Source organism: Ornithorhynchus anatinus, chromosome X1, assembly GCF_004115215.2.
Source record: "Ornithorhynchus anatinus isolate Pmale09 chromosome X1, mOrnAna1.pri.v4, whole genome shotgun sequence".
Lineage (NCBI taxonomy): Eukaryota > Metazoa > Chordata > Mammalia > Monotremata > Ornithorhynchidae > Ornithorhynchus > Ornithorhynchus anatinus.
In genome coordinates, this window is record NC_041749.1 from 64,516,590 (window position 1) to 64,530,367 (window position 13,778).

At 42.9% G+C, this 13,778-nt stretch overlaps 1 protein-coding gene across 2 annotated transcripts in view; it reads right to left on the bottom strand.

Annotated features, from left to right (window-relative positions):
- Positions 1–2,967: 2,967 nt before the first annotated feature.
- Positions 2,968–13,778, bottom strand: part of ATXN7 (ataxin 7) — a 126,537-nt gene continuing 115,726 nt past the window's right edge. For both annotated transcript variants that reach the window (XM_029051041.2, XM_029051042.2), the window contains exons 11-12: positions 10,722–11,664; positions 2,968–6,895 (exon numbers count right to left, since the gene is read on the bottom strand). In XM_029051041.2, the coding sequence (XP_028906874.1) occupies positions 6,878–6,895; positions 10,722–11,664 (961 nt within the window). In that variant the 3' untranslated portion in view covers positions 2,968–6,877. The remainder of the gene's footprint in view (positions 6,896–10,721; positions 11,665–13,778) is intronic.

Here is a 13,778-nt window from a genome sequence, read left to right on the forward strand (position 1 = left end):
GTTGGTATTTGTTAAGCGCTTACTATGTTCATTCATTCATTCAATAGTATTTATTGAGCGCTTACTATGTGCAGAGCACTGTACTAAGCACTTGGAATGTACAAATCGGTAACAGATAGAGACAGTCCCTGCCCTTTGATGGGCTTACAGTCTAATCGGGGGAGACGGACAGACAAGAACAATAGCAATAAATAGAATCAAGAGCAGAGCACTGATCTAAGTACTGGGGTAGATACAGGGTAATCAGGTTGTCCCATGTGAGGCTCACAGTCTTCATCCCCATTTTGCAGATGAGGTAACTGAGGCACAGAGAAGTTAAGTGACTTGGCCACAGTCACACAGCTGACAAGTGGCAGAGCTGGGATTTGAACCCATGACTTCTTACTCCCAAGCCCGGGCTCATTCCACTGAGCCATGCTGCTTCTGTATGCCACTGCCACCCTGAAACCAATGAGGAGGGAAGGGGGAGAAAAGAAAAGCCAGTAACTGTAAAAAAGGTTTGAAGCAACCACTGTTAGTGTTTTTGACCTGCACCTGACCACCCTGCATTGACAAGGCCCTAACATTAAGTAACATTAACATTAGAGAAGCAGCGTGGCTCAGTGGAAAGAGCACGGGTTTAGGAGTCAGAGATCATGGGTTCTAATCCCGGCTCCGCCGTTGTCAGCTGTGTGACTTTGGGCAAGTCACTTAATTTCTCTGTGCCTCAGTTACCTCATCTGGAAAAATGGGGATTAAGACTGTGAGCCCCGCATGGGACCTGATTACCCTTTATCTGCCCCAGCGCTTAGAACAGTGCTCGGCACATATTAAGCGCTTAACAAATACCAACATTATTATTAAGTCTTCCTAATATTAGCTGGCTTGGGTGTGGGAATCAGATCATAAGTGCTAAGTTGCTTGTGGATCTGGGGATGTTTTCAAGCTCACTTGTTGGTGGGGTATTGACTCAGACCGTGCACCTTAGTATTAAGAATGACTGGTATTTAAGTGCCATGTGCAGAGTACCTTGAGGGTGGGGATAATGTCAGCTATCGTGCTCACCCCAGGGTGTAGTACAATTCTCAGTTCACAGTAGACACAAATACTTTGATTTGATTCAACTCCACTATGATGACAAAGTTGGTTTATTTCAAACAACCTAAATCCTCCCAGGAAGTTCGTTTTGAAGAACTGACTGGCTGATGACTTCAGAGCTTCATTGAAAGTATCAAGTTAGCAAAGCTTTTGAATAGTTAAATTTGTAACTAATTACGGTATTTGTTAAAAGCGCTTTCTTTGTGCCAGGCACTGCAAAGAGATCTAAAAACACAGCATTTTCTGCAAGAAGTAGAGCCACCCTTTGATTAGGATATTTGAATGATCCTGTTACAATCAGTGGCATTTATTGAGTGCTTAACTGTGTGCAGAGGGAGCACTGTAGTGTTTGGGAGAGTACAACAGAGTTGGTAGACATGTTCCCTGCCCATAGTGAGCTTACAGTCTAGAGACTGAGACATTAATATAAATTATTGGTAAGGGCTGTGGGTGGGGTGAATATCAGGTGCCCCAAGGGCACAGAGATCCAAGTGCATAGATGATGCAGAAGGGTAAGTCAGGGAAAAGAGAGCTTAGTCAGGGAAGGTCTATTGGAGAAGATGTGACCTTAATAATGCTTTGAAGGTAGAGTGGTGATCTGGTAAATATGGAGGGGTAGGGAGTTTTAGGCTGGGGATGGGCAGATGGACATGGGACATGGGACCAGATATAGAGATAGACCAGATCAGGGCATAGTGAGTAAGCTGGCACTAGCGGATTGGAGTATCACGATTGGAGTTGGGCAGTAGTAGATCAGTGAGGCACGGTGGGAGTAGAGCTGATTGAGTGCTTTAAAGGCAGTGGAAAGGAGTTTCCGTTTGATGTGGCTGTGTTTGAGCAACCATTAGAGGTTCTTGAGGAGAGGGAAGAAGTGGACAGAACTTTTTTTTTTTTTTTTAGAAAAATGATCTGGGCAGCAGAGTGAAGTGGGGAGAGGCAGGGGGCAGGGAGGTCAGAGAGGAGGCAGATACAATAGTCAAAGTGGGAAAAGGATAAGTGCTTGGATCATCAGGGTAGAAATTTGGATGGAGATGAAAGGGTGGATTCTAGCAATATTGTGATGATGTAACTGACAGGATTTGGTGACACTGAATATGTGGGTTGAAGGAGAGATGAGTCGAGGACAAAGCCAAGGTTATTAATTCATTCATTCATGCATACAATTGTATTTGAGCACTTACTGTGTGCAGAGCACTGTACTAAGTGCTTGGGAGAGTACAATACAATAGACACATTCCCTGCCCACAAGAAGCTTACAGTCTTGGACAGACATGAAGACAGATAAAATTACAGATATATACATAAGTGCTGTGGGGCTGGGGCGGGGAGAGCAAATGGGCTTGTGAGACAGGGAGGATGGTGGTGCAATCTACAGTGATGGGAAAGTCCCATTCATTCAGTCACATTTATTGAGTGCTTACTGTGTGCCAAAGCACTGTACTAAGTGCTTGGGAGACTCCAATATAACACCCACAGACACATTCCTGCCCACCATGTGCTCACAGTCTAGAGGGTGTGACAGTACAGAGCTCTTCATATAGTAAGCTCTCAAATACCACTGAAGATGACGATGACAGGATTTTGATGGGAAGATGAGGAGTTCTGCTTTGAACATGTTACATTTGCAGTGTCGGCAGGACATCCAAGTAGAGATGTCCTGAAGGTAGGAGGAAATGTGAGACTGCAAAGAAGGAAAGCGATCAGGGCTTAAGAGGGAGATTTGAGACTCATTCACATAGAAATGGTAGTTGAAGCTGTGAGAGCGAATGAGGTCTCCAGGGGGCAAATTTGAAAAATGGGCCTCATCTCTATTTGAAGCAATGAAAATAATTCAGCCTTTTAAAAGAGCTAAACATGTGAAAGATGTTTAATGATAATGAAGCAGAAACATTTAAAATTTTATGCAACCAAGCTTATTTATTGAGAAATCCTAATTTTATTGCCTATTTTAGTAACATGTTTGTTCAACAAACTAATTTTTCATAAAGCAAAGCACAACCTTTTCTTATAAATAGTATAAATTATTTTATTTACAGAAACTTGTTACAAAACAAATAGACTATATATTTCTTCTCTCTTAAATATCCAAAGTAATTTTCTATCATGAAATTTGTTCATGTTCTAAACAGCAGCCAAAACAAAGTCCAGCTGAGATGCTTTGATTATGTATACAAATGATCAAACTATTCACACATTTTACACAGGAGATTGCTTTTAGAACCAGGCTCACAACAGAGCAAAATGCTTTCAAGGCCCTACATTCACATTGACAGTATGTAGTGCTCATTTTAGAGGATCTGAAAAAAAAATTTTTGCACAGGATGTAAAAATGATAATTTTCTGCTCAGTGAAACTTTCAACAATGATTTTAAGTTCAACTCCTTTCCCCAGGACAGACCAAGTGAGAGACATAAGAGAAATTCCTTGGCAAGAGAACTCTTAAAGTAAGACAACTCCTTTGTATGGTATATCTGTCAAATTATACAATTGTTTACAAAATTCTCAGAGGTATTTTTTTGTATTAGGCTTTTGAAATACAAAATTTTTTTTTTTTACATATTCTATTTTGAATTCTTCTGAGTGAAAATGCTGGCTGAAAGGAGTCCTAATCCTTGGCATTAGTGGACAATGCATTACAGCTGGGTTGCTTTAAACAAAAGAGGCCTTATTTTAAACCACTTCCTAAAATGATCATTTTTGAACTCCTTCTCTCAAATTTAAAAAAACACCCAACCAAACAACAACAAAAAAAACAGATGGAAAAAGCAAGCTCCAAAAAAAATTCAACTAAACATTCAAGTCTTTTAGGGACAGTCTGTCTCAACAGTCCAAGCTTAAAATTAGGTATCAGGCACTTTCAGTTTTTCCAATAGTTTTCAGTCACATGACAAGCATAAACACACGTGCGCACACACACAACCATCCACCACCATAAACTAACAAAAGAAAAGCAGTGTGTCACTTAGCTAAATGTAGTCTTCTGGGAAATCGGGCAACAAATAAAAAGCAATGCCCATTTAATTTGTACAAATCCACTCACAAGACGTTTCAAGGGACATCAACTTTCACAAAACAGAGGCGTCCCTTAATGTAAAGTAGGCAGGATCTAGTACTATTGGCTTGGCAGTGAACCACTTCAAATTATAAAAAGGTATTTAGTTTTTTTTATCAATAAATACTAGATTTCAATTGTACCAAAAGTGGATATAAGAAAAAAGGACCTGTGCAAAAATACATATTCAATGTACAATCAATTTTTAACAAAATATGTCTTCTGAAATAGGGATATTCAATATTTATAATAGAACAAGAAATTCCAAAATAAAGATATAAAAGTAGGTTTCTGTATAATTCTTTGTTCATGGTTGCAGCAATTTTTTTTTAACAGGTTAAGAAAACTGCAGAAGTCGTCAAACTTCGGTTGCAAAGAATACAAAAGTGTCACTTTTAAATTAATACCAAAATCTGTCTAGAAACAAACCAACCACTGCAAATTTGGTTTTACATGGTGATTAAATCAAAAGGTACTTGTGCTATTGAATTTTAAATAGTCTTAACTTTTTCTAGATCTGAAAGAACAGTATGAGAAAATAAAAGCTTCACAAGCAGTTTCAATATGACAGCACTGGTTGAACAAGTGTGCATATGTGGCAGGCAGTATTCAAAAATAGGCTAAACTCCTATTTCCAATGTCTTGGAAAACCTAAAAGCAATTAACATTTGTTTTTATGAATAGCTACAATGTTCTGAATTGCCATCAAGTAGATTTTTCAGACTATTTTCATGAATCTATCGCTTAAAATCAACTCATTTTCTTATTGTCAGTCCCACTACTAAATTGAAGCCTACCCACGTAAAAAGAATTGCACTTTGCAGCCAAAAACTAACAGTGATTTGGATTCAACATTATATATGCCTTTTTGCTTTCTTCCAGGATTAACTAACACTTCAATTGTCTAGCACTTCTTGCTAAGCTTCTTCCTTTATTCATTTTTCATCACTGATTGTATACTGAAGGGGTTATATTACCTCCCTTCAAAAGTTCATGTTTTACATAAGTGTAAAACTAAAGTGTCTGCATAATATGCTATTGTCACCATTCCATAAACACCTTATAAGCATTCTGTAGCAAATTCACATTAATAAACTGACAGAGAACTTGTTCAAAGTTTGTTGGCTTGAAGTTCCCTAACGCGGTTCTGAGGGTGACCCCAAAAAGATTGTGGGGGGTGGGGGGAGAGAATACATCATTAGGTTCTGGGCACCTGACAGGAGTACTTCAACAAACAGTTGCTGCTCCTGTAGACTGTAAGCTCCTTGTGGGCAGGGATCACGTCTACCAACTCTGTTGGACTGTACTTTCCCAAGCGTTTAGCAAAGTGCTCTGCACTCAGTAGGCACTCAATACATACCACTGATTGATTGATTCCCAACAATACCATATGTAGGGCCTGGTCATTTAAACCACTTAGATTCCTAAGCACTGAATAATGACAACATTAAGCCCTTTAAGGCTTTTGTTTTGAGGCTGCCTTGAGCCAAACGTATTATACAACTTCTGAGCAACATGGGCATTCTCAAAAATGAATGATACTCGGCTGATGATTTTTGCCACATTTAAAAATTCCCCCTCTGCCCCCCACAAAATCCTTAGAAGCACAACACAACACAACACACACACACACACACACAAAGAGCTCAAGGCTGAATTTATGAAAACAGATTTCCAGTATAGTATTCAAATATGGAAAGTTTAGGACAGTACTGACCCTGCTGAGACTCACTCAGAAAATATTTTACATCTTAAATGTGAGAGCCCCCTTTCTGCCTCTTCAAAATTTTATCTTAGAAAGGCAACTTAGAAAGAGACTCTGTGGGAGGGACAAGCCAATCTCCCTTGGCATACGGATTTAATGGATCATTCTACCCTTTGAGAAATGACATTTCTTTGGAAATCTTGATATTTTTTCCCCATATTAATTCTTTGCATTTGGTTATCTTTTATCAAAACTAAAATTTTTATATTCCTATTAACCTGAATCTTCAAAAAAATCTATAGAATGTTTTGTCTCATAAAAAGTATCCCACCCCCACTCCCCAATACTTTATTGTCCTTTTACTGGGCATCAGTGGCTTTGAACAAACTTTTAAAAGTTACAACTCCTGGCAGCTTCTTCTCCCAAATTACTTGCAAATAGACGGGACAGAATATAGGCTGTTTTGTCTTTTTGAGTTATGCTACCCTTTTGTATTCCATTCCTGGAACATTGCAATAAAAATCCTAAAGCCTTAGTCCCTTCTTGAAAGGTTCGTTCACTGTGCCCCACTCTGTGATTCCCTTAGAAGGCTTCTCAACTCATTTTGCCTAACTGCTGGTTAGTGACCTACAGAAGACATCAGTGTAAAAAATAAAATAAAATAAAAAAAAATAAATCTACAGCAATGTTCATCCCACCACATTCTTCTACCCCGCCATTCTATGTCAAATAGTGGCAATATGATTTTTTTCCTGCAAGGAAAATCTCACAGAATTGTAGCAAGCAGCCCAGACCACTTTTAACACTGACAAAAGCAATTCTGTGGCTGAACTTGATCCAGTGTCTATTAAGAGATATTTACTGCTACAGACATGGCTTCAGGAAATTCTACATTAAAATAGCAGTCCAGAAGAGTTCTAGACCTGAGGACCATGGGCAGCTGGGATAAACTCAAAGGCATCGTGGAGTCCAGAGTGCCAGATAGAGGTTTTACTTGTAGTGAAAACTGTCCAGTTCTTTTCTCACTGTGGTATTTCCAGCTGCTACGGCCGTGCCTTTGGCTGCCAAAAAGAACGAGAGGAAAAGATCATTAAAACAAGGACATTAAGGCATGAGATATCAGAGGGAACATTTGGGGATGATAATGTGGTCCAACGCTCCTAGACTCATAGAATTCCACTTGTGTCCAGATTCGAAAGCCCCTCTATCTTTCTTGGCTGAATGATTCCTAAAGATTTTCTTCTGAGCTGAAGGTGAGACGATTTTGGGTTTCTAGCCTAAAGAAAAAGATTAAACTACTGCTTGCTAGTTTACCTAATTCCATTGCTCGGCGGCTAGTCCAAGGGAACCTATGCACACTATGAGGTCATAATGGTCTGAAACAATATTAACATTGTTAAGACCCAGGAAGGTAAGAAAAGTCATAGCCTGAGTGCTACACCAAGTGATTGGAGTAATTTAGCCTACCCGGTCATTTTTGTCCACCCTTTGGGTAACTGCACCGTCATCCCCCCCCAGTTTTGCTACATTTAGGGACAGTTGAGTGGCTTGACTTTTAGAAGTTTCAGAGGAGAAACATTCACAGTTCAGATTTTGAAAATACATCTTTGAAGCTGTTAAACTTCACTACACTACACATTTTGCTTTGCCACGCCTTATACTTCATTAATGACTTCCTGTTCAAGTTCTTATGACTGAAAATCCCAAGTAGCATGAAGTTTAAATTCACACAGAGTTATCTGGTTCTTACTTATTTGGCCAATTGTGCCCAACTGTCTATTTCACTGGCAATACAAATGCGAGCTAGGTACAGAAAACAGAATGCAGCTTGCTACTTCATTTGTCCTGAGATGCAGGCTCCCTCTCCCCAACGTGGACTATAGCAAGCAGACACAAGGCTTTTTTTGTTATCCCCTCTCTTTTGATCGTTTCATCATATCACAAAGGCACCCTATCCAAAACTCAAGTGCTTAATGTTCTCTCTCTTGCCTGGCAAAGACATGGATGTACCAAGAGATTAGATAATGGAAGAGGTGGAAACTGGCTAGTAGGTGAGCTCCCATTCAAGGTTCAAATGCCATTTACCTAGTGATTTTTCTTAATCTGTTAGGACCTATGCCCCTGCGACCTCAAGGATTGGCTTTAAGGGTCATGTCCACTCTCTGCCCTCCCTCAGGCAAAGGGAAATACTTCCATTAGCTGGCTTAGCAGGCGAGAATAGAAACCATTCCTCCTGGCACCACGTCCCCCGAGTTCATGCCTCTAGAGCTGTGGGGCTACTCTAGAAGCTGCAAGAAGCTGGGTCCCCAGGGAAGACATGCACTCTGGGTAGATGAAGGGGGTGGTAACAGTGAGGAGTCATTTATATTCTCGCCTGCTTCTACTTTTTGCGGCTCAGCAGAGACAGAAAATGCTGCTGCCAGCGCCACCAATCTCTGGGGTACTTGGGCTACTGGTTGAACTCCTACGCTAGTTGAAAGATCATCTATTTGCCTCCTCTTTAACCATCTATTTTAACTGGAGATCTTTAACACTGAGAAAAAGGTCATGCACTTCAACACAACTGGATACTGATTAGGGTATGAAGGTAATATTAATCATTGTGGAATCTGTTAAGTGCCTATTGCCAAGCACTGAGGTAGATCCAATACAATCAGATACAGTCCCTGATCCACATGGGGCTTGCAGTTTAAGGGAGAGGAAGACCACATATTGAATCTCCATTGTACACATGAGGAAACTGAGGCACAGAGAAGTTAAGTGACTTGTTCAAGGTCACACAGCAAGTAAATGGCAGAGTCAGATAGAACCCAAGTCTCCTGGCTCCCAGTCCCATGTTCTTTCCACTAAGCCGTGCTGCTGCCTACTTGAAGAAAGTACTTGGAAAGATTCCAAGTATTAAATCACAGCTCTGGGAAACATAGATACCAATTTTTCATTGAGTGAGGAGAAAAGGGGAAAGGATTTTTTTGGGGGGGGAGAGGAGGGTGGCGGGGAGGTAGGAGGAAGAGACAGATATGTGACCTGAGAAGAGACAGGCTTCAAAGGGTTACCAGGCCAGAAAGCCACTATGTTAGGTCTTTTCAGCCCTGATGGAAAACTCAGGTCTTGTAGGAGTCCTGGGATGACCCAGGCTGGGAGTTCAGCTCAAAAAGCTGTGGGGCCATACCTCCCTCATGAGTGAGCATTTTTTGCTGTGCTGGGAACTGCTGATAAAATCTCCAGTTCTGAGTAGAGGAATCGTGATGATTGGAATGGGAAGAGGAAAGAAAAATGCCAGAAAGTCAAGGAAAAAGAGGCTAAAGAAATCATTACAGCAGAAAAGGGTATAGTAGCTGGCAGTAGGTGTGGAAAGACAATGAACAGTGGATATGATTATCCTGAATAAGAAAACACACATCCATTTAACCACTGCTATTAATTCTGTTAAATTGGGCCTCAAAATACATTTGATATTGCCCTAATTTAAGCAAGCTTTCAAATCTTTAATTGCATCTGGCTCAATTCTACCTTTTGCTCACACTAAAATGGTTCCCAATTGTGAGGGGAAGACTGAGAATTTAAGTTTTTAAGGTCATAGGAAAGCTTGGCCCAGGAAAACATTTCAAAAAAACTTCACTGGAATGAATCTCACTTCAAAAATTTTGATTTTCCATTGTTGCAGTGTTAACATTCCAACCGACTGCCTTCAGTTCTGCCAAAATGCATGTTTTCCCTACCAGTTTTAAAAAGCTAGACCCCGATGGAACAATGAGGGACCATTCTTCTGACACCGTGAGCCCGTCTGGATGCATGCTGCAGTGTGGGAAGACATGGTCATGCATATTTGTGCGGCATTAGGGATGGCAACTACTACCAGGGGTGCTGTCCTTAACACTAGGTTCTGCGAGAACGCAAACCTTCGTGATAAATAGGGGAACTGAGTGCTCTCAGCATCCCCGTCTTTCAGTAGTTTCAGGGAGTTTTCTCATCCCGATGAAGTAGCTTCTCATCCCTTTTCTAAAGGGAACCCTTCAAAACGGCACTGTTGGTACTCATATTTGCTTTCAGGCCATACGTATTTAAACCAACTCCATACTTTTTCTTCAAAAGAGCAAGGACTCTCTCTTTTGCCACTACTAGCCCCTCTGTCAGGGATTAATGGACCGGCCAAGAAGACGTTTAAGCCCCTGTCTTCGCAAAGTGTTCAAAAAGAATGAGCTCTCCAAAGCGATGAGTAAACTTTAGGTGAGCGGTGGCAAATACAACGGTTATTGATGTCCGTCTTCCCCTCTAGACCGTAAGCTCGTAATGGACAGGGAACGTATCTGCTAATTCTGCTGTGTTGTACTCTCCCAAGTGCTTAGTACAGTGCTCTGCACATAGTAAGCGCTCAATAAATTCCATCGATTACAAGGTAACCTCCAAAAGAGACACATTCCCTGTTTGTCAACTGCCAACAAGGAACAGAACATTTAGGGAGAATGGTTCTCTGGTGGGTCGGGTCTCATTTCTGATTCTGGGATGGCTCGCGGGTAGTGTACTGGAGCCCACCCAAAGGTCAGAAATGGACTTGGATGACCCTGGCTTCCCCTGCAGCTGTGTGAATTCCAGGTCAGAGGACTAAAACAGTCCACCTCCTGCCCAGAGTTTGGGGATGCAGCAGCAACTACCTGGCGCCCCCATTTCCAACCCTAGGAATGGGGGCGAGGGAGCCCCTGCCTCCGTAGCCTTACCTCCCTGAGCCCAAACCAGGGTCAGAAACCTAACTCTGGAACACCGTGCCCGCCTTGCTCTGGAAAACCAAACGTGATGGGACAGAGTGCACGCCCGTGCGAGACCTGACTACAGTGAGGGAGTGGAGGAACCTCTGACACGGTACTAATTTAGTATCTATCCATTTCCTACCTGATGAAGAAGAGAATTGTTAGTCAGTCCTTGCGTCCCTGGGATGGAGCCACTGTGTTTCGGGTGAACATTGTTCATAGATGGCAATTTGGCAACCTTGTGGGTTTTGCTACTGTTGTGGATGTTGCTTGAACTGGGTGAGCCTTTTCTTTTCTTTCCTACGTGTTTGTCTAGAGGAGTATGTGAATGAGAATAACCGCTGTGTGAATTGACAGTCAGTTCACCGGACTGATGAACGAACGGCCCCAAGGAAAGCGTGGAATCACTACTGTTCACCATCACACTCATCCTCTTAATCGATTCGGCAGGGCCCCTCCCTGATTGGTCATGTCTGAGGCTGACGGAGTTAGCGCGATTAGTCATACAATTGAGACCAACGTTATGGGACGAAGATGTCACTGAAGAATGGTAGGAGGTCCCAGAGTTTCCAGAGTTCGCCACACAGTTTTTCCTAAAGGACTCTGTGGAATGGGAAGAAGAGGAAGAAGAACGTGCTAACAGCGGGGTACTGCTTTTGCGCTTCTTTCCTGAGCCGCTACTGCTACCACTGGTACTGTTACAGTCAGTACTGCTACCAGCAGACTCCTTAGGTTTAAAAGACTTGCTGGATTTCAGTTTTTGAGGTTTTCTGGACATAGGTGAAGGTACTGAGGAAAGCACTGAAGGTGTTGTGGGGGATGAAGACACTTGTCTTGATTGCATACTGCACACAGGATCCATTGCACTCAAAGCAGCAGGATATGCACTTAGTGTAGTTCCATGTGGTGGTATCGATTTGCTATTCAGAGAGACACAGGACGGGGAAATCAGCCCTGGCAATGATGAGACTGTGGACGATGAAAGAGAACCTGGGGTGCTGACACCACACTGAGACATCGGCGTGGGGTTTGTCCGGTGAGGAACCCGTACGGAGGCGGCATTACTAGGTGCTGGAGGAATTTTCCTAGAAAGAGATAAAAGGTAATGGATGATTCTCTTTTGCATTTGCATTTTCCCCAGAAGGGGCCATTCTGCATCAGTTTCTTACTTTGCTTTTCCCCCAAGTTTTCACAAGATGGTAAAAAGGACCCCCATGGCCGTTACACTGAGCCACTCAGAGTATCCTACTCGAAAACGGCGGGCTGGGTGGGCGGGGGCCCAGTGTCGTCTGCTGCCATGGAGGCCTCAGAGGGATTCTGTGACCACAGATGGCACCCGTTCTCCTTACCAGCTGACTTCCGACTGGGCATGGGGGCGGACTGGGCTCGGCGCAAGCCATCGCTACTGCCCAAGCAACGCAAGCACACGACTTGCTGGTGGGAGGACAGACCATTCCCCTCGTCACGCTGGTGTCTGATCCCTGTTTGCCTGGAGGGCAAGAGGCCAGATAAGGTGCGCTTCTGCCTCTTCCGAGACCAAGTGGACAAGTGAGACATTCCTCGCAAGGACGCTCATGTTCAGGCTTACCGTCGGTTGTGCCACCTTCAAACCCGAGGCCAACTCTACAAGTCTTGAATTACCAGCCAGTACAACAAAAGTTACTCAGGTAGACGAGGCATCATATTCCCACCCTGCAGTCCTTGCATTATGCAATACAACCTAAAATCTTTCCACGGGCCATCCTGTCAACCTTCTGAATTGAGAAAAGGTAAGCGAAACAATTTAGAAAGCTTTTTTTGGTCACAGCATCAGCATTGCTGTGTGAGCAGATCCTAAAAAGTGCAACCAGGTGGCTCCTAAGGGACTCCCCACTCCACAAACCCACACCTTGCCATTGCCTGAAAATGACTTCAATAGAAATGTTCTCTATCTGCCCCAGGAGACCAGGAGATGCAAACCAGGAAAGGCAGTACCAGACACCTCACAATTCTAAAGACCTATCCTTACTTAAAATTGATTTTACAAAAATCCACCCTTGGGTGAGCTGGGAGAAAGTGTTGCTTTCCCTTCCTTGGGACATATAGCGATTGGGAGCGGGAGGGGTGTGAGGGGCGTGGTTGGAGGGCAGGGCTGTCAAATTCAAGCACTTCAGAAATAATCCCAGGGCTGGAAGAGTCCTCAAGAGGCTACCCAGTTCATCTTCCTGCTCTCAAGGGGAAAGGAAGATAAACCAAATCAGTCAGAGTAGTGTAGATCACTTCCTGAGGAAGACACTCCACACCTATTCTCTGTAACTTGTTTCAGTTTTGAAACGCAGCAGCATGGCCTAGTGGATAAAGCATGGGCCTGGGAGTCAGAGGGTCATGGGTTCTAATCCCAGCTCCACCACTTGTCTGCTGTGTGACCTTGGGCAAGTCACTTCACTTCTCAGGGACTAAGTTACCTCATTTGTTAAATGGGGATGGAGACTGGGAGCCCAACGTGGGACAGGGACTGTGTTTAACTTGAATTGTATTCAATTCAATTGCTTGTATCCACCCCAAAGTTTAGTACGGTGCCTGGCACATAATAAGTGCTTAACAAACCAGCATTAATAATCTAGTTGGAAAGTTCATTCTTATGCCTAATTCAAGTTTTCCCTGTTGCAGGTTAACAGCTATGCCCAAATGTCATGGTACTGTCTAGCTCAGGAACTCCACAGAACACTACCGCCCATCCAGATACGGTTCTGGCTGGTCTAAAGAAGTTAGGAAACTAGAAAAATCGACACCCAGATTACTCTAATTCTCTTAAGTACAATGGTCAGAGTTCTTCTTGTCTCTGGGAAGGGGCTTAGTCATCAGCAACCACAAGTTCTCGAGGGCAGCTCTCCTTGCTTAGGATGCTCGCTTTAAAAGTGGAGAAAACTCTCCTGTCCCCTTACCACTCCCCCTGCCCCCCGAAAGAAAAACAAAAACAAAAAACCGCTGTTTGTATTGTATCCCACACTTCCAAGAACTTGGGCTGAAACTGCTACCAGTTTGGGCCAATTGCTAAGTGACAATTCCTTTTCTGTAGTTATCAAAACAGCTCCTGACCCCACAGGGGATGTTTAGGACCTTTTCCAAGGAGTCAATGGTGAAGGCATTTCTTCCCCTTTTGCCTTTTACCTATCACAATGACAGGTAGATAAACGAGCTCGACTGATTTAGACCTCAT